General features: G+C 39.6%; 1 protein-coding gene across 2 annotated transcripts in view; it reads left to right on the plus strand.

Annotated features, from left to right (window-relative positions):
• Positions 1 to 1,169: 1,169 nt before the first annotated feature.
• Positions 1,170 to 20,199, plus strand: part of LOC133989994 (septin-9-like) — a 61,007-nt gene continuing 41,977 nt past the window's right edge. For both annotated transcript variants that reach the window (XM_062428186.1, XM_062428187.1), the window contains exons 1-2: positions 1,170 to 1,276; positions 16,976 to 17,659. In XM_062428186.1, coding sequence (XP_062284170.1) covers positions 1,255 to 1,276; positions 16,976 to 17,659 — 706 coding nt within the window. In that variant the 5' untranslated portion in view covers positions 1,170 to 1,254. The remainder of the gene's footprint in view (positions 1,277 to 16,975; positions 17,660 to 20,199) is intronic.

The following is a 20,199-nucleotide window of genomic DNA, read 5'->3' on the forward strand; positions in this document are numbered from 1 at the left end:
GTTTATTATTGTTATTATATTTTTGTCCATATTATGCATAAACATGAACTCATATCTACTGTACAGACTCCCTGTATCAGTGCAGGGAGTGCAGGCCAGATAGAGAAAGCACTTGTCATCACTGCATGCCTGGAGAAACACCACCAGGTCATATCACTGGGTTATCCTAGCACTGGCCTCACCCAAGATGTTCCCATTGGCTCAAATTATGTGTGTGTGTGTTTCTATCCTCTGTGGGTCATACTCGTGATTCTTGCTTACTTTAGTGTTGTTGCCATGACATGGGCTGAGGCGGGATGTTCCCTGTAAGAAAGAGGAAGAGGAAGCTAGCTGTCATATGCTGGGCTGTGTCTCTTTCTTCTCTCCCTGAACACAAAAACAAAGATGTGTGTGTATGTGAGTGTGTGAATGTTGTATTTCTTTTGGGAGTTTCTCACCACGATGACTAAGTGGCCCTTGACCTTTAACAAGCTCCAAGTTTAGGGTCAGAGAACAGAGTCTAAGCATGACATGTGCTGCTTTAGTAACAGCTATAACGGTCGCCACAGACATTAATCCTCTCAGAATAACAATGCATTCAGAGTTTGAGCAACATGATGAACAATACTCTAGATATCCTCCTATTATTCTTATTATTTCTTATTCTTTTATAAGTGGACTGAGTTTATTTTCAGATGAGGACCTTTGGTCAAATGAGCAGAGGCTCCATTTCAAAGACACAATATAGTGTCGTGTGTGTGTGTGTGTGTGTGTGTGTGTGTGTGTGTGTGTGTGTGTGTGTGTGTGTGTGTGTGTGTGTGAAAAAGTGAGAGGTCAAAGGGAGGCCACCTCAGTATCAAGGGATTAATAGAAAATATTGGACAAAGAGAATGGAGAAAATGCAATGAAAAAAGTGTCATTTTGTGTGTCTCTGGGATTAAAGCTTGCATCCTATGGGTCTGTAAGGAGCAAGAGTTATGAGAGAAAACAAAAAAAAAGCAAAATGAGGGACTCCATATGACTAGCACATGGCTTCGGACGACTGCTCTGCTCACTTGTTATACTGACAGACTGAAGACATTAAAACTGGGAGGAAGTAAGAGCAAGGGAGACAGAGGGAGGAAAGGGAGGGAGGAGAGAGGGAGGGTTGAAAGAGGGGCACAGGGTGACTAAGTCAGGAGAAAGGGGAAGTCTTCATGAAGAAAAAGGGAGGGAGGGAAAAAGAGGAGAGAAAAAGGAGAGGTTGATGTGGCTATTTGAGGTAGCTGTTTAGTTATGGAGCGAGACAGAATAGCCGGTAAGTTGTGGCTCTTTTTAACTTATTTGATACTTTAACACTGAGACATTTTTCCTCCAGAGGGGAGTTTCTTTTCTCTTCTCTTTGTTAGTGTTGATAGGAAGCAGCTTCTTAGTTGTGGCAGCAGTCAGTATATAGAAGCCACCCTGGTTGTGTTTGCTTTACTTGGTCAGTTGGGGTTGGAGCTGCCACTTAGAGACCTCTGCGATCTGCCAGTCTGTGTGTCAACTTGTGTCTCTGATTTGTTTCTCGCTTATGTTGTCTGAGTGACAAAATAACCCCTAACTTTTCTTCTTACTCTGTCTAATTGAATGGACAGCCACAGCTAAACTCATTGTGCATGTGAAGTACACATACTATTTCTGAATAGCTACCATATGCAGAGCAGCAGAGAGTAAACCTCATGTGAAGTGCTGTCAAAGAAGACTTCCCAGAATGAGGAAATCATCCAGTGCAAAGTGGCTCCTGTACTGTAATTGGCAGCCTTTGGTCGGGTACTTGACTTACCGCTGACCCACTTACACAGCTACAATCCGTCAGTAGATGGACAATGTTAAATGTTTATGCCATCATCACATGATTGGACTTTGGATTAATTCTCACTGACACAGATGGTTTATTTTAAGGTACGGGAAGCGAGAGCAGAGCTCATACGTCAGCTAATATGATTTGCTTTTAGAAAGACTGCAGACTCTTTTGAGGAATGTTAGCATGTATCAGATTCTGTCACAGTGAGTCTGTATACTGTCCTGCTTCTGGCATGTCTTTTCTTATCATTGGTCCTCCTTAATTTCTTTCATCTGTAATTCTTTAAACATGTTAATGTGTAGTGTTATTTAGTGCTTATGTTCAGGTCCATATGTTTTCAGTCTGCGTTGAGAGGATAAGAGTAATCTAACATCTTACAGTGATTAAGACTGGACATCAAGCTGCGTGGCACTCTGCAAATGAGCCTTTAATTCAGCTGCTAATAACGTGGCTGAGCTCATTGAGCCACATGATGCCTACAGACACAATGCACACCTTTTATAAATTGCCACTTGATGGCAGTGTTGCTGTGTCATTTTGTCCTCTTAAGCTCAGCCACCATTTCCCTAAGTTCTTTGAAATGTTCCATGTGGATGATTCATATTTTGTAGACAGAATGTATTTTTTTAATGGGAGGTGGAGGAATTTAGCAAATTCTGACTGTGAGGGGGCGACGAAATTAAAGAGGAGTTGTGATTGGCGGAGCATTATCTTTCCACCATGAAAACACTACTGTCAGGCATCACTTGCTCACACATGCCTCTCAATTGAGGAAGTCCTGCATGGGCCGAGTTACTTCCTGGTTTTCAACCTGTGCTGTGTGGCTCTATTTGGACCTGTTGTCTTGGCTACAGCTGCCACCCCTACCCCACCCACCCCTGATCCCTTCAGACTATGTTTTAATAAGGATAGGAGCTGAAGCTGTGCAGCATATAGTTGATTGTGCTTAATTTTGCCTGCATCTGCGACACCTCCATGTTCCATTTGTCCTCTCCCTAGTCTGTTCAGGATTAATACAATATGTTTAATATGACATGTCATCTGTCATGATGGCCCGTATGGTCACCACATTGACTTGTTGTAATTGCTAATTGGTCACATACTGCCATAAGAATACTACAAAGAGAAAGGGTTCAGTCTGGAAATGAGAAAAAAAGTTGTGTAATGCTGCTTTATGTTCTGCCAGTTAAATGGGAAGAAAATCAGTTTCTTGAGTGTAGAGATGACACTAATTGCATCATATGTGTGGCCTGTTTAGCATCAAACTGACAACAACAAAAGCTGCAATTTAGTAATTGAAGTAGAAGATTACAAAAAGGACAAAAGGCCATGTTGATACAATAAATCAATCAATTTACATTTGCATGTATTAGCATGAAGGGGTCAAAGCCAGGATCCATAATGGTTTTTTTCACCTATGTTCTGATGTACTTAATATTATGATCATAATATTGTGGAAAAAGTTTCATTCATAAAGGGCAGCACATAATTTAGTTCAGTGTGGTACTAAAATTATCTGAGAGGTCACAGTCTGTAATTTCCATCTTCCATTTTTTCTTTTTGCACATTAATCTACAGTTTTAGGAGTGCTGATGCATCCACTCAGAGCATTAAATGCCCTCAGCCTAAAACACACGTGCACACAGCCCCACCCACTCCCACAAACACACATGAACTCAGAGTGAAGGAACTCAAGGAAATCACCCAGCTCACCATGTTCCATAAAATAAGTGTACAGGATATCCTCTATGAGTGAACGCCCCACGGTTCTCCTTCCACTGCCCTCCAAGTATCTCACCTCATATTGTTTCTCAGATTATTATTTAGTAATGATAAGTGAGGGAGCCGTGAAAACAACCAGCATTGGGAGTACAGGAAACCAACTGGGAAGCCACACCTTCAGTCATCCTGAGGGAGGATTTCTGACAGGTGACGTTCAACAGTATGGAAATCAGGCAGACGATATAAGATAGATGGATTTCTCAGTGGAAGTTTAAAAGTAGCTATGCTTCTGGTCAGCAAGGTGCAAAGAGAAAATGAACTGGTGTGAAAAGCAAGCCAAATGTGGAGCAGCAGGTATTACATACTGGTGATGTTTCATTGCATGAAATGTATCAGGCGAACAAAGTTCACCTTGGGTTCAAAGTATTGCTTCTTATGTCATTGATACATTTCAGTCCATTACATGAACTAAATTAATATGATTATAGTACAGTACCTTTGATAAACAGTTTTAAAAATAAATGACCAGAATTTCATGCAAAAAAAGCACTTAAAAAAATAATAATAATAATAAAAACACTTTTAAAGTCAAAACAAAGCAGCATTAAGAGTATCTAACATCGATACCATAATGTATTTCCAAGTGAAACAGTATCTTTGGGAGAAATGGGTATGGTTATGATATTACTGGTTTAAACTGGTTAAACTGGTTTGCTCAAGCCTACATAAGCATGTGTCAAATTTATTTTACATGGAGAAAACATTGGATTTTGATATAAGAATAAAATAAATTTAGTTAAAAAAAAAAAGTTATTTAATTTTATTTTATATGGCACATATTATTAAATAGGTGCACAATATGACCAAAGATGTGATCCAAAAGGGTTATTATTATTATTGTTATTATTATTATTGTTGTTAAAGGGGTCATTTCATCTCAACTTTTATGTAGAAAATGTTGGCCAATTCAGTAGGAATACTTTAGCATGACATGACATACACTTGACCCTGTATGTTTCAAGCAAAGGCTTTGTGCATAATAATGTATTGTTTTCATTTGCATTTTGTGCCATAAGGCATACACATCAATGAACCAACTTTGAACACAAATTGCAGCATGTGATTCTTTCAGGTAAACTGAGAAATATTTGAAGAGCTTCATTTTTACCCTATACCTTCTCTTGCATTGCATGCAGGAACTTATAGGAAATGTGAAGCTGTGAAAGCTATCTTCACAGTTACACCCACATCTGTTATGTATTAATAGATTAACTTTCAAGAGGTGGACAGAGATCACACAGACTCAATCTGTGTTACAAATGTGTTACAAATGCCATTTGGGCACAGTGGAACAATGCATAGTGAGAAACATCCAAGTCTTAAAATCACTGCAGCAGAGTTGCTGCCAGCATAAAATTGTCCACACTTGCTATTGAAGAAAACAAGAATAATTGTTCTTCTAAAGTGCTGTCATCATTTTAATAAAATAGACAAGAGCCTGGGTTGTAGATCATAATCTTAATGGTAGTCTCACTGTTCTTTCTTGAAACTGTCAGTTGTTTGTATATTCCCTTTATTCTAGCAGTTTCATAACCTTGTCTAAGTGCACAATATTTCTGCAGTGACAGCATGTTATTTAGGCTCTGCTTCAAAAAGAGAGTTTATTCCACTAACAATCAGTAATTTTGTCATGCTTCCTGGACATGTAGGTCAAACCGATCAACTTTAAAAGGTGTCATTTAGATAAACGCTGAAACCACACGCATTAGCTTACATGGGCAAATAGAAGAATAGAGGTTGGTTTTGTGCGGCTTCCTGCCAATAAATGTTTGTGGCTGCAGTGAATTCCTGTTTGTATTCAGAAAAAATCTAAGGTACTTAATGTCTTCTGTATAAACGTCATATTTATATGGAAAAACAAAGGGATTTCCTCATTGGTGTAGGGGAGAACGTGGTTGGTAGTCACACTTTTTACTTTCCTTTGAATTCCTTATTAACCATATAGTGAATAGATTCCCTTTTAATTCATAATGAAAGCCTAAAGAGTCAGGTAGGAATAGAGTGATCTTACTCTCCTTCAGCTGATTCTGTTCAAAAGATATGGGCCGTCAAATATGTCTTATGCACTTGTGACAACCATCCCGATTGTGCGGTTGGTAGTCACACACTATGGGATTGGATGTCCCTGTGTTATTTTAATGGAGGAAAATCAAAAATGTCGACAGTCTTAACAAATCATTTAAAATGTTTAGTTTCATTGAAATACAACAACCTAACACATCTCCTGCCCCAAGTGAACATAAACAGGAAAAATCATTTCTATAAGTGCATTTTTTGTCCTTGTATAACTATATATATACATATATATATAGTTATACACACAAAAAATGACTGCATCACATCTGGTGGAGTCTGGCCCTTGTTTGTCTTCCTGAAAAAGTTCCTGCTCATTTTGCTTTCTTAAAAGAAAGAAAGAAATAGATCACGCCATATACCAACATGTGACAACCAACCCCGAAGAGAATGTGACATGCATCCCCAACTGGGATTTTTTGCTACCAGCAAAGCTAACAACCACATGTTTTGGCGTAGCTAAGAAAAAAACCTACCTAACTATATATCTCTCTTCATACTTTTTAATGGTAATGATTGTTTTATTATAAACTCATTGTGTAAAAGCCTAGAAGAGAAACACGGAAGAGTTGGATATTTACATTTTCACATGAAAAACATCCTCTCACCTCAATGTCAAGTGGTTTACTACAGAAATGACCACTGAAGTAACATCTCACCTAAATTCTGAAACTTTCAGTACCAACACTTTTTAACAGCGCCATCTAGGGACTGAGATCTGATGAATGTGACAACCAACCCGTGTGACAACCAACCATGTTCTCCCCTACATGAATTTGTCTTGAAGTCTGATAACCTTGCTTATGAAAACTTTATTCAGTTACTTGTAGAACAATGCATTTCTAAAGAGATTATACACTTTCACAGCTATAATTGTTGATATTAACAAGGTATACAAGCACAACTCTGGTATGTGTAAGCTTTGCAGAGATATGAGGCTGGTTTGGTTAAGAAGATTTATCCCTCTGGACCTCTGTGTTTACAGTGCTATTTCAGGGGCACAAAGACACACAGACACACATAAACACACACGTTTGCAGTCGCAGTCAAGTAACCACACAAGCACATGTATGCACAGACACATATTCACATAACATGGCTTGCAGTGCAAAAGCATTCACAGACAGACACACTGCTCCAGATGTTGTTTTGGAGCTTTCCTTCATTCTGACGCTGAGCTCGGCCTCGCAGCCAACCAAGTGTGTATCCATGTTTAGATAAATACACTCTGGCTTGGGAGGTGTGTATTTCACACACTGTGTGTTTTGGTTTAATTGAGTACTACAGGGCTTTGTGGCATATGGTTTACAGTGCAGCCTGTATAGGTGCTGAGGGGCCACACACTTTGTTACATATAAGTACAGTGCATATGTATGTATATATATGTATGTATGTAGTATGTATGTATGTATGTATGTATGTATGTATGTATGCATGTGTATATATATATGTGGGTCTACCATGTATGTATACAATATATGAAAGGACAGTAACTAACAGATGTCAAGGTGCACTATGCTCTAAAAAATGCAAACACAATAAATATTAATGCACATACACAGCTATGAAAGTGTATGATACTCATTATGTGCATAGTTACAAGAATGACTCAAAGTTTAATGGCTTAACATATGACAGAAATTGGGTCAGCGTTAAGACAGATATTCTATTCGGTAAAGTTGGTGGATTTTGGGTAGATGCGAATACTATGTGTATATTCTGTTCCTTATCCTGGAACACCTTGCCAGCAGTTTTATGAAATAACCAGACTGCACCATAAACACAGTGTTACTCTGTTTTGCTATCGACCTCTCAGGTGTTAGGGTCAGGGGCCACCGGGTGAGCTTAGCATCCAAATAGTGTCCCTTAGAATGGAGCTTTTCATTCAAATGGGATTTCCCAAAGTATATTTGCAGCTTATAAAAGCACTTGCAGGCACTGCTGCTGTGCCTTTCTGCCTTTGCGAAGGGTGAATTACTTTATGTGATTTGTGATATCTCATAGGTGACAGTGTCCCATTGCTAATTGGGAGTGGTCCTTGTTCCTGTCGTCCTTGCTGTAAGTTTAGGTTTCCTTTGAGTGCTGATTGGGGACCAGCTTCTACATTCACTTTTATGACTTTTGAAATGCTTAAAATGACCCAGGATCATGGACAATTTATCAAAAATCTGATATGCAGTCTAGTCTGGCTCCAAACAGGAAGCTGTGATAAGGTGTTCAATCTTGACCAATCACTACTTGTTTCTGTGTACGATTCAACAATAAGAAATACTGTAGCACATCCCACAGGGAAACAGTGGAAGCGGCTAAATAAATGCAGGCCTAACTTGTGATATTTCATCACTCTAGAATAGAATAGAATAGAATAGAATAGAATAGAATCTTTATTGTCATTGCACAAGTACAACGAAATTGGATGCAATACAAAAATGCAAAAGATAAAACTACATAAAAGTGCATAAAACGTCTTTATGTTATTATATCAACACCTTTTCAACGTCTCTCTGTCGCCCCAAAGAACAAGCTCTAAAATGGCCACAGCAGCTTCAAGGACAAAAAGTGTAACCATACCCACCACATCAAAAGACCGGCTTGTCATCAGTGTCCCTGCCAAAAGAAGTGCAGCAGTGCTGGATTACCTGGTCAGATGTGTCCACCACAGCTCAAATTCCCAATTCCTTCCTGATAGTGTGGTGTCACAGAGGGCAGGTTGGTGCAGGAATCTCCCTCTGAATGCCCAGAGGCACCATTGTATTTCCCTAATGTCAACTTTCTCCAGGAAGTCGCTCAGGTTTTTCTGTCACAAGAGAGCAGCTACTATAGAAGTGACTGCACTTTAAATAACATACCAGCCAGTTTGTGGAGGTTGTGACATCACTCTTGCTGTAACTGTAGTCACTCTGTTGCTGTGACAGAGTAAAAGTGGCCTCTCTGAAGGCCATTTAAAGAGCTGCACTTGTAACAGGGGATCTTTTTCTTATTGCAGATTAACTTTGTTAAAGTACTGTGTGACATGTTGTCCAGTTTCACTGTCAAAGGCACTTAAAGGCTCGATCAGGAAATCAGACCTGAGAGCCACTTTCATCAAAAAGGGTTTCTAGGTATGACAGGGCCTGTTGTCTGCATGAATGCTTGTGTGTGGATATAGGAGTGTGTGGGGGGCAGGGGAAACACACACACTCACAGGACATGGAGGGGAGCAGGGGGAGTGTGGTTCAAGCTAAAAAGAGGGGAGGAGAAGGGAGGAGGCTCGCCTTTGCACTCTCTCTGAAGTCTGAATGCAGTGTTACAGAGAACCTAGTGGGAAGTCAGAGGATACACGTTGCTCCTATAAGAAAGTTATAGGCTTGTAAGACTTGTTTCTTATTGACTCTATTTGGGGAATTTGCTCAGAATCGACAGTGACCTATTTTAATACTAAAAGGCAGAGAGGTTTTTTGAAATTTCATGACTGAAAAGATGTCTGATTCTGGAGTCAATCCTCATTTGGAGGGAATTATTTCAGATTTTGAAGGTTAGTGTTTTGCCTTTCTTTCACTTTAAATGTGCATGCTGACAGGTTATAATCAGAAGAGAATAAAAGTGCCAACATCTTGTCAGAAGTATGATGTTTATGAATAGTGTTGATATTGTGTGTGTATGTGCTGTGTCTGCATGTCTGAAAGTATCTTACATGTATTTCTATGAGTGTGTGTGTGTGTGTGTGTGTGTGTGTGTGTGTGCACGTGCATGCTTGTTATTGTGGGCTAAAAACAGGGCGGAGGGCATATGCTAGCCAAGTCCCTGCATCCTATAGTCTGTTATTGATTATACCCAAGTTACGTCAATAATAGAAACAAACAAACACAGCAGTGACACCACACTATCCCACTACCGGAAAGCCTTCAGCTTAAAGCACTAAGAGAGAGACAGTGGAAACCTCAGCGTTAAGAGCTAACATCTGTTTAACCCCCTCAGACAATATCCAAAACTGTGTCTCTCCTTTGTTTGCTAAGCCAGTGTGGAGCTGGCATTAATTCCCTTTTGTCCTCCTCATCCTCTGCCAGTCTTCCTTTCTTCCTTCCCTACCTTTTTCCTGTTCCTCCTCCGGTCGCACCAGCTGGTCTTTGCTCACTGTCAGATGTCATGGACTGATGCTGAAAGGAGAAGCCAGAAAAAGTTCACTTCCCCAACAATATTTAGGCAACATTTTAGCTTATTGGAGTTTTTGGAGAATTCAGTTGATGCAACGTCTAAAACATACATTGATTCATTCAGTAGCTGTTAAATAGCTGTAATATGGTTAGTAATATATTTGTTGACTACTTTAAAACCAGAGCATTCTATTTTTATCTGGTTACTCGGATAATTTGGTTTTACTGAGTTTACATCAATGGAGTTGAATTATGTGAGCTTATTAAGATGCCTAACTGACTCCTGACTGACTGATTTTTACTATTACATTTACATTACATTTGAGAATGTGAAGACAGTAAATCTACTATTACCATGGAACACTGCCTCTTCTATTGGTCTGTCAGAGCAGGTTTAAGAGGTTAGTATTCTTCAAAACTCCCATACGTGTCCAACTTTCAGAAGTTGGATATTACATGTGTAGAGGATGGGTCTGTTAATTGGTTTATTTGAGTTGTCCAGAATGGGCAGTAAATGTAAAAAGGCTTGAACTGAATGAAGTTACAGTAAGGCCAATACATATTTATTCACTGTATTCAAGCATGTAACATAAAGCCTCTGATAACATTTAGAACAAACTACTGCAGTACCATGGGCTGATGTATAATAATGGCCAATGTGAACAATTCCAGTGTTTCCATCCATAATTGAAACAGCTGTAGAGAAAGGTGCAATGGAAAGTTAATCCTCATTTTATCCCATTTCATTATGTTTTCCAGAACATTGCACTGCACTGTATCTCACACTGAGGAGGAAATAGGCACAGAGAGGGAAAGGCAATTTAATTGGTGAGCACATTAAAGATGTAATAGTGTGTGTGTTACTATTACAGGAGATGGATGATAGAAACTACACAATGAAATAATATTATGGTTGTCTTAAAGGTAGACAATGTCTCCAGAGAATAAGCCCAGAATAAGCCCATATTTGTATATTCAGAGAGGCTTTACAGAGTCAAACATGGACTCCCTCTATGTTTGCCAACCTAAACTGAGTTTCTTATACAGTCCAAGTTATTTGGAATAATTATCTGCCTAAAGGTGCCAGTGTTGCTGCAGTGTGGCATGTCGACAAAGAGCGGAAATTAACATTGAAATGAAGGAACTGAATGTGTGTGGTACATTTTCTAAACCTGGCAAAGAGGCCAGCATTGGATCTATTGGAATATGTGTTTGAATACAACACTTTCTTAACAGTTCTCTGCGGTCCTGTTTACTCTGGGGCAAGTTATATTGGACCACAGGTGGCAGAAAATACATGTTTGGCATTGCTAGTAGGCCTGTATTAGGCCAGTAAAGTCTAAATGTACTGTTTGTAATTTGTTCATGCGTACAGCCCATATTTGACTCCTGTTAGCTGCTGTCTTTGCTCACATAGACACACACACACACACACACACACACACACACACACACACACACACACACACACACACACACACACACACACACACACACACACAGACAGACAGACAGACACACAGACAGACAGACACACAGACAGACAGACAGACAGACACACACACACACACACACACACACATACACACACACACACTTTTTTCTTGCTGAAAGATGTATTTTGTCAGTGTGGCTGATTCATATACTAAAAAGTGCTTGGTCTGAATATTTTAATTTCTGCTTTGAGGTCAGTGAGTCCCAATTAATCACACATTTCATGCATCAGTTCTTGTTGCCAGCCACATTCTCTCCTCTACCCTCCCATTTCAATCAGGACTTTATTGAAACTCCAAAACGTGTGTGTTAACAGGTGTTAAGTGGAATGCAGCCACTTCTCCTCATACCTTCTCTGTTCACTGATGTAAATCAATCTGTTCATGAGGCAGACAGTTAAACTGTGAATGATCAAAGGGACAGAACAAGGCTTTACCTGTCAAAGGTTGAAGCCTGAAGCCAAACACCAGGTCAACTATGTAACAGTTGCCTGAATGGCTTTGTGTGTGTGTGTGTGTGTGTGTGTGTGTGTGTGTGTGTGTGTGTGTGTGTGTGTGTGTGTGTGTGTGTGTGTGTGTGTGTGTGTGTGTGTGTGTGTGTGTGTGTGTGTGTGTGTGTGTGTGTGTGTGTGTGTGTGTGTGTGTGGCTATCACAATGAGATCCAATTTTAGTTTTATACCTGGGACATTTTAGGAAATTGAGGACATGTTGGCTAGTTCTCACTTTCTCACACACCTTTAAAGGGCTGTTTGAGGCTTCAGACTTGGTTTTAAGTTTAAGGTTAGAATTGGGTTTAGGTTGGGGTTAAGGGTTAGGGTTAAGCATTTAGTTGTGATGATGAAGGCTAGGGTTAAGGTCTATGCATTATGTCAATGAATGTCCTCAGATAGCTATTCAAATGTCTGTGTGTATGCGTTGTCATTATAATATCTTCAATCAGGGATGACATTGCTCCTTATTTGTGCTCAGCAGGGTTCACATCAAACATCTGGTACTTCAACATTATCACAAACAATGGATAATTCTGACTTACCTCTTCTATCATGTCTTCCTCACCGAACATCTCTAACACTCCCAGAATTCCATTGTGCTGGACGCACTGTGTCAGCCAGACCAGGAGGGAACAAAAAGGGCAGTAAATCTGACATAGTGAATTGCGCTGCTGCTGGTCAGCATTAGTAAACCCAGCACCATTAGTGGGCACTTGGAGGAAGTGTGTGTTTGACAGTGTAGCATTAAGGTTTTGTCTGACCAAGCAAAATAGTGTGAAATTCTATCGCTCATTGCTTGGCCTTGTCTTGTCAAATGGGAACTTTAGTAATGTTTTTCCTGGTTTGACCACATCGACTTGTATTCTGCAGATACTGACATCAGATAAACTTCACTGTGCGTAAAATGGTTTTCTATAACCAGTGTTTGACAGTGAGTAACTGTCTTGATCGCTTGACCTATTGCCTGATGCTAGAATTACGAGAGCAATTATGAGCTCAAGGTTGTGTACCATACACCCCTTATTAATTAACTGCTGGTATAGTGTTGAGTGTTTTTACAAGCAATTTTATTCTTTAGTTACAAGATTAATGAGGATATATAATCAGTTAAATTACAGTGTTAGACCCCTATTAGTGTTTACAGATGCAAAGTAGGCTGGACAAATTCACAAATTATGGTCTGAAGAACAGCTTTTATTTCAAATTCTCCCTGTTTTATCATGTTCTTGTGAAAAAAAAACCTTGTTTTCTGATCTGCACGTCTTGTTTGCTGTGTTAATTTGGCATAGCTGCTGTTTGCTGTTTTTGCAAATGCAGCCCTTTTTTCCATCTGTTTCACATTAAAAGTCTGTTTTGCAGTTCAGGAGGCATTAATCGTGATACATATGTAGGAAGTGTAGAGATTCAATTAACAGCAGCTTCATAACAATTATCAGAATCCATATACAATGTTTCTGTTATACTTTTTTATAGTGACTCAGAACAGCAGATAGTATGACATGACTACAGTGTGTTGAAATAGTGATTGTATACATATAACAATATAGATTGTGCTGACTTTACATTGTTTCATGGTCTTTATATGAAATTGTTAATGTTTGATACCACAGTGATCTCATTCTAGAAATCATTTGGGGTTGTAATTTCATAAAATTGTAATATCATAGTATTGTTTAAATTTTTGTTTTCTGAGCTTATCTGACTATTGTAGATGATTGAAAAGAAATGTGTCTGTCAGTTTGGTTCATATTATAAATGCTTTTCCCTCTCAAAAACTAATATATTCTGAAAGAACAGCCCTTCCTCCAACATGTTTAATATTAGACACATAAATAGTCTATTTCATATGGATATATATAGTGATATTTGGTAAAAATATTATCCAACCTAATACAAAGCAACAGAATGTACGCAGGGTGTCAATTATGACACTGCAACAGCATCACATAACTTCATGTCTCACAAGAATATAATAGGATGTTTGCATGCTTCATCCTTGTTGACTAGTGTCAGTCCCAACCACATATCAGTGATAGAAAACACAATGAGTGGCAGCTTTGTCTTGACCTGTTTTAACCTCCTCATATCTCACCCTGAAACCTCTTTGCCTCTCTATCTACAGTCTCTTTTTCCTCTCCTGCCTCTCTGTTTGTTTCCCTCCCTCTTACTCCTGACTATTTCCTATTAGTACATCTGGGCTGAGATGATACAGAATGTTGGTTTGGGTGTCCTTGAGAGAAAGTGATGACACTGATGATAACCAGGCCGCCTATCTTAACACCTGGGCTGTATTAGGACAAATGACCATGAACGCAAAGTAACGATACAGCTGCCTCCATCTTTGTTTTAGTTGCGCCAATAATCCTGAGCTATATTGTCTGTGCTGCATTATCTTCCCACATGAGACGCTGTGAGATACTAGACACTGGGCGGTGATAGGTAGTGGAGAGATGTGTGGAGACGAGACTCTTGGCTGCTGTTAATGAGGTTCCTTTGAGGTAGACTGGACCTCTCGTTTCCAGCTCATAGTCTGGGAATGCTGTTTCACTGGGAAAGATACTCCTTCATCCATCTTTCAGTCCCACACTTGTGCGCATGATCCCATACTTATGATATTCATGCAAACAAGTAAAAGATACATTTCCAATTTTGCTTTAGTTGAAATATAAAGAGAGACATCTGACCACATGGAAAACCCAGGAGGCTTTTTGGAAGAAGTATGATCCTTGAAAATGTACTGTAGGAGTTGATCATCTCAGCGAGAGATGTCTCGAATGCCTTTTTCCATTCTCTATATTCCCAAACAACATTAAAGTGCAGCAAAATTCAAATTCACTTCTGCTCTTAAATCATACACACTTGACTGCACAGTCTCTAAATACAAACAAACAGCTTGAGAGCAAAGCACTCAAGTCCTCTACTTCAGTCTCGTGCCGGAGGATATATAATCACAAAGCAACCAAGAACAGAAATACTAATCTAGGATCACTAAACAGGTCACTGAAAATAATTACTGTGACAAAACTAGTGAGTGAAGATCATGATATCCCTCCCACGTTCAACTTGAGGTCTCACATTTACAGCTCTTCCAAAATGAAACAAAAAGTCTGTAGCAAGTGTCAAGAGGTATTAGAGTATACACGGTGTCCTGAAGTGTTGGGGCTCTCAGAGGAGGTTAAAATGAATGCCCTGCTTGCTACACAATACAGTTTTAAATCTACAGTCTTAAAGTGTCCATCACAAGCTTTCAGCTCCTTATGAAATCTGCAGACCAATTTTGGCAGGTCATCTAATTCTCTGGCCAGAGTTTAAAGTAGCCACAGCCTTGGACTCCCTCTCAGCAATCATAAAACTCAAGGAAAGCAGGGGTAAGAAGGACACAGTCCAGTGGCATTGTGGGTATGGACACTACTTATAAATTGCAAGTTTATTATTGTGTATAATTTCTTTATATATATATTTATATATAGGATGGATTTTATGGTGCCTCACTGGATAATGAACTCTGTTCTCATCAGAACTTCACACAAAAAATGAGCGATGGGAGTGTGAGAAAATGACTGTTAAATGTGTGCGTGAGCAGTGGTTTGCTGTGTTTTCTAACACCAAGACTTTTTGCGTGCTTATTAAGGGACATCCACATTCATGGATTCCAAACATAATGTTCGTACTGTACATCTATTTGGAGTGGCTAAACCTAGCCTTACAGGAAACGTTGCTTTAAGTTCTAGATAAAGGGTATACATGGAGTGGTGGTGGGCTAAGGAGATTTGTAACACAAATCACCATAAACTCCAAGACGTGAGCACAGATTCGTTTATTCACATGGTGAATAAGACATGGTGTGTCCGACTAACACAAGAAGAAAAGATGTTGGATCTGGCCTGATTTTTTGTTCTGGGGTAAACTGTATCAAATGTCCACCCTGTTGGAATGAAGCAGCTTATAGCAGTAAATTAGATTAGTGGTGCTGGCTTGTGTGTGTGTGTGTGTGTGTGTGTGTGTGTGTGTGTGTGTGTGTGTGTGTGTGTGTGTGTGTGTGTGTGTGTGTGTGTGTGTGTGTGTGTGTGTGTGTGTGTGGGCAGTGGGGCTGGGGCATAGTCCCCTCCCTGTGGGTTCAGTCGCTTAAAAATAAACATGTATACATTCCCGTAACACTCACTCACAGAACAAGGCTTACTTTTTTTTTTACAAGCACTTTAAACAGAATTACATGTAGTTACGTAGAAAGACACACATGAACACACATAGTCATGCCACAAGCCACAAACAGATCAAATAATCAGCTCTGAGTTTTGGATCATAGGAAACAGGAGATGTTCTTAAGGGTGTGCGTGAGTGGTCTAACTAGTGTGTCATTATGATACTAGCTCTTGGCCACTGGCTTGGCACAGCAACTCCATAATGGGAGTCAAATTCATGTTGATTTTCAGCCAGTGTGAGCACACTCTTCCCAGGGGGTGATTCCATCCCTCAGTATCCTCATCTTGGACAGTGCAACTATTTTCTCACGTCACAACTAACCGAGGGGAAGGATGTGCCTCTGTCTCTATATGCTCATGTATCTCATAAATAGTTAGGGATTTTGCCTAAATGCTTCGCAGTAAAGGATTCTTGGCTGATTGTGTGCATTTTATCATGTCATGAAATGCTTCAAATGGCTGTGTGTAAAACCCAATAATTTTATATTGTATGGTACCACACACGTAGCATCCATCATGACAAAACAACACAAAAGCATGTTATATAGTCAGTGTAGTGAAAAATCTTCTGCTGGTGATGGGGGATGTAATGAAATTAGATAGGCATGGCTTAATTGTTTGTGCATGCTGTTTCTTTTGTGTTGCCACCAAAATTGCCTCTACAGATACCCCACCCTCAAACCTCAGGCGCTTTACTACTTGGATACTGTTCATAGTGTTTTGTGAGGTTTTTTATTTTTATTTTTTTAAAGAAAAAATAATTCACTTTGTTTTCTGCTCAGTTAATGGCTATGACCTTTTTGATGAATACTTTATGACATTGTTCCTACTTGCTATAAACAGCAATCTTGACCCATAAATGGTTTATAAGGGAAAGATGAGCTTGTTTCAGTTACAAAATTGTAACTGAGAGCAAATGTGCTTTCAATGTATTGAATTCTCCCAAATCATACCGGACCATAGAACTAACATGTTGTCTTTGTACCTTACATGCAGCTCTGAAGAGGTCCTTTGAGGTTGAGGATGTCGACACTTCATCTCATTCCTCCCCCGGCTCCCGTCGGACGACCAACTCCCCTCACCGTAATGCCATGTCTCCCACCAGTATTTACTACCGTGACCTAGGCACTGCCAACCCCGCCACCAACAACAACAACCTCAACTACACCCAACCCCGCTCCATCATGGGTGGAGGAGGCCCCAAGACCCCTGAGCCTGTGTCACGCCGCTCTGAACTTTCCATTGACATCTCCTCTTCTTCCAACAAGCAGGTGGATAACATCACCAGCCCAGCCTCCACAAGATTCGGAAGCAACAGCGCCTTGAAACGTCCCGAAGTCCTTGGCCACTCCAAGACCCCTGAGATGGGCCACAAGAGGGAGGTCACTTTTGCCAAGACGCCTACTGAGTCCACAGTGATACGCCGTAATGAAGGCAACAATAACAACAATGGGACCAGCCGGACCCCTGAGCAGAACCACATTCGCAAGTTTGAGCCCCCCAGTCCCGGGGATGTCCGTAAACCTGATATCAGCATTACCCGAGCTCCACCGGAGAACAACGGCCACCACACAGCTGTACACCACCCACACCACCCAAACCCTCATCACAACACCATTGTCACCACCTTCCGCTCCTCCTCGCCCAACCATGCTGGACGCAAATCCCCCAACCCTGACAGTAAGTTGGCTTTAACCATAGTTTATAGTATAAAAAGTTGAGGCATATGCTGAAACTACTACATCCTTTACTCACACTTGTTTTACTGAGACAATGTTGTGTGTTTTATGAGATAGTGGTAATCTCTTCAGTCTCTTCAGTCATGGTGGCTAAAGGTGGTGTTCATCACCAGTACTTCCTATTTTTCTTGATTAAGAAACATAATGTTGCAGCTGCTAAAAAACAAATAAATACCAAATACACTCTTGTGTAGAATCTAAAGCAGTTGTCATGTGCTTTAGGCTGAGTCCATTTCATGTAACAAAAAAACAAAAAAACAAGCAATGAGGCAAATCCACATGCTGACTAATAAAAGACTAACATGCATTTTAAATAATTAGCAAATACATAATGTACAATATTATATTTTTGATGTGGGAAGCTGTAAGTTGCGTAAGTTGTGAGAACTAGAACTTGTGCCTTGTTGAATTTTCTTAACAAAAGTTCAATTTAAATTGTGTATATTTAAGAACAAATGTGTGTATTTTCTGTCCAAAAATTTACATAGTGGATTTTTGGACATTTTGAAATCTGCATTGTTTATATCCATGATCACTAGCCTGCAATCATCTTCCCTGCATTTGTTGGTGCTGTGTTTTGGTGTATCACCAGCACCTGTGGATTATTGGAATATGGCGTGCACAATTCATCATCATGCTTAGGTATGAGAAATGGGTAGGCAACAGAAAAAAGTGATAAAGCAAACATACTTTATTTGTAAATGTGGACATTATTGATCAGCCCACTCAACATGAGAGTCCAATTTAGCACCAACAACGCAGTGTGGCAGCTCCACAATGTTCTCCTGTCTTAGTTGTTAGTTGTAGCCACCATAGCAAGAAGTAGGAATTGTATTGATGTGTCATTTGGGCAAAGTGTTGAAACCCAGAAATGTAATCCGAACTTTTGTTGTTGATTTAAAAATGCATACCAAAAAACATGGTTTTCGATCAAACATACAACAAAACAAACTAAAAACAAAATACAAATGTTCTTTAACCACTTACAGAATTAGCTCACCAGCAAGTGTGATTTTTTTAGCATAGACTTTTTTTTTTTACAATTTTGGTACAACTCAGAGTTGAGGTAGAGAGAGAGAGAGAGAGAGAGAGAGAGAGAGAGAGAGAGAGAGAGAGAGAGAGAGAGAGAGAGAGAGAGATAAAGAGAGAGAGAGAGAGAAAGGAAAAGAGATTAACGTGAGCGTAATAGGCTATCTTAAACTCAAATAAAACCAAATTACATTTTCTCATGTGATGAGAGGCTAGTTTTTCACAAACCCCGCTGGGTAAAAACAGTTTGTCACATTTTCCAGATTACATTTCATTTGGACCATGTTTCGTTTGGGCTTTTTCTTCTGACTTCATATCTCCCCGCCTCTTTTCCACTCACACTGAGGGCGCAGACTACCCTGAGTATCAGATCTCTCAGCAGAGAAAGCCAGTAACAGGAGCGGGTTGCTTGATTAATCTGATGTCGGCATGTCTGTCAGTAAAAACAAGTTACCATATCCATGTCCTTGGAGGCCCATCTGTCAGTAGAAACAGCAGACTGACTGTCTGTATTTGTGGTAATCCACGTATTATTTGGATGTCTGTTATTAAAGCAGTATTGGAACCAGAGGCATTTTTGTTATTTTATGAAAGTTTAAGCTTGGCAGCACTAGAGGAATAGTCTGTTAAATAGTAATTACTATTACAGTAAAGGAGGATAGATTTTGGCCCAAATTGTAGGTCTACATTAGCTTCAATGAGGCTAATAACGACAAGATGCAACAGTATAACATGAAATATGTAGTACAACTGTGCCTTTTTGTGTGTTTGCCCAGAGCCACTGATTATAATTGTTTTCCTGTTGTGAGTTGAAGTTGTGTGAGTTAATGTGAGTTGTGTTTGTGAAATAGATTCAAAACATGCACATGCTGTACACAAAATGCACCAGTGTTTAGCAGGTATTTTATGTCACATTTTAATAATATTTAAATCTCAAGGCAGTATTTTGAGGCATGGTCTGAGAGCCAGATATATTTATGTATGCATTAATTCACTTACACAAATGAAATGGCTACTAGCTTGCACTATTACAGTTGAAGATCAACACTGTGTTTTCAAGATGTGATACGTTTGTATGTTGCCATATCACTATTAGCCACGTTAGCCAAGTATTTTATAATTAGCTCTTATAATATGATGATGATGATGATGATGATGATGATGATGATGATGATGATGATGATGATGATGATGATGATGATGATGATGTGAATGATGTTCTCCTGTTATTGATTTCGTATGTTTATGATTTGTAAATACTGCACTCTGTCATCTGGTAGTTGTGTTTTGGATTCACATTTACCACAGAAGATTCAAACACTGTCCCTGTCTGTTTGTATGTTTCTGTGCTTTTAGTTTATAGTCTTTGTCCTTGCAGAAAGTTTTACATGCTTCTCTGCTAGAATATGGGGGTTGTAGCTACTTATTTGCCCACAGGGAGGCCCTATTAGG

The sequence above is a fragment of the Scomber scombrus genome, chromosome 2, assembly GCF_963691925.1.
Source record: "Scomber scombrus chromosome 2, fScoSco1.1, whole genome shotgun sequence".
NCBI classification, from domain to species: domain Eukaryota; kingdom Metazoa; phylum Chordata; class Actinopteri; order Scombriformes; family Scombridae; genus Scomber; species Scomber scombrus.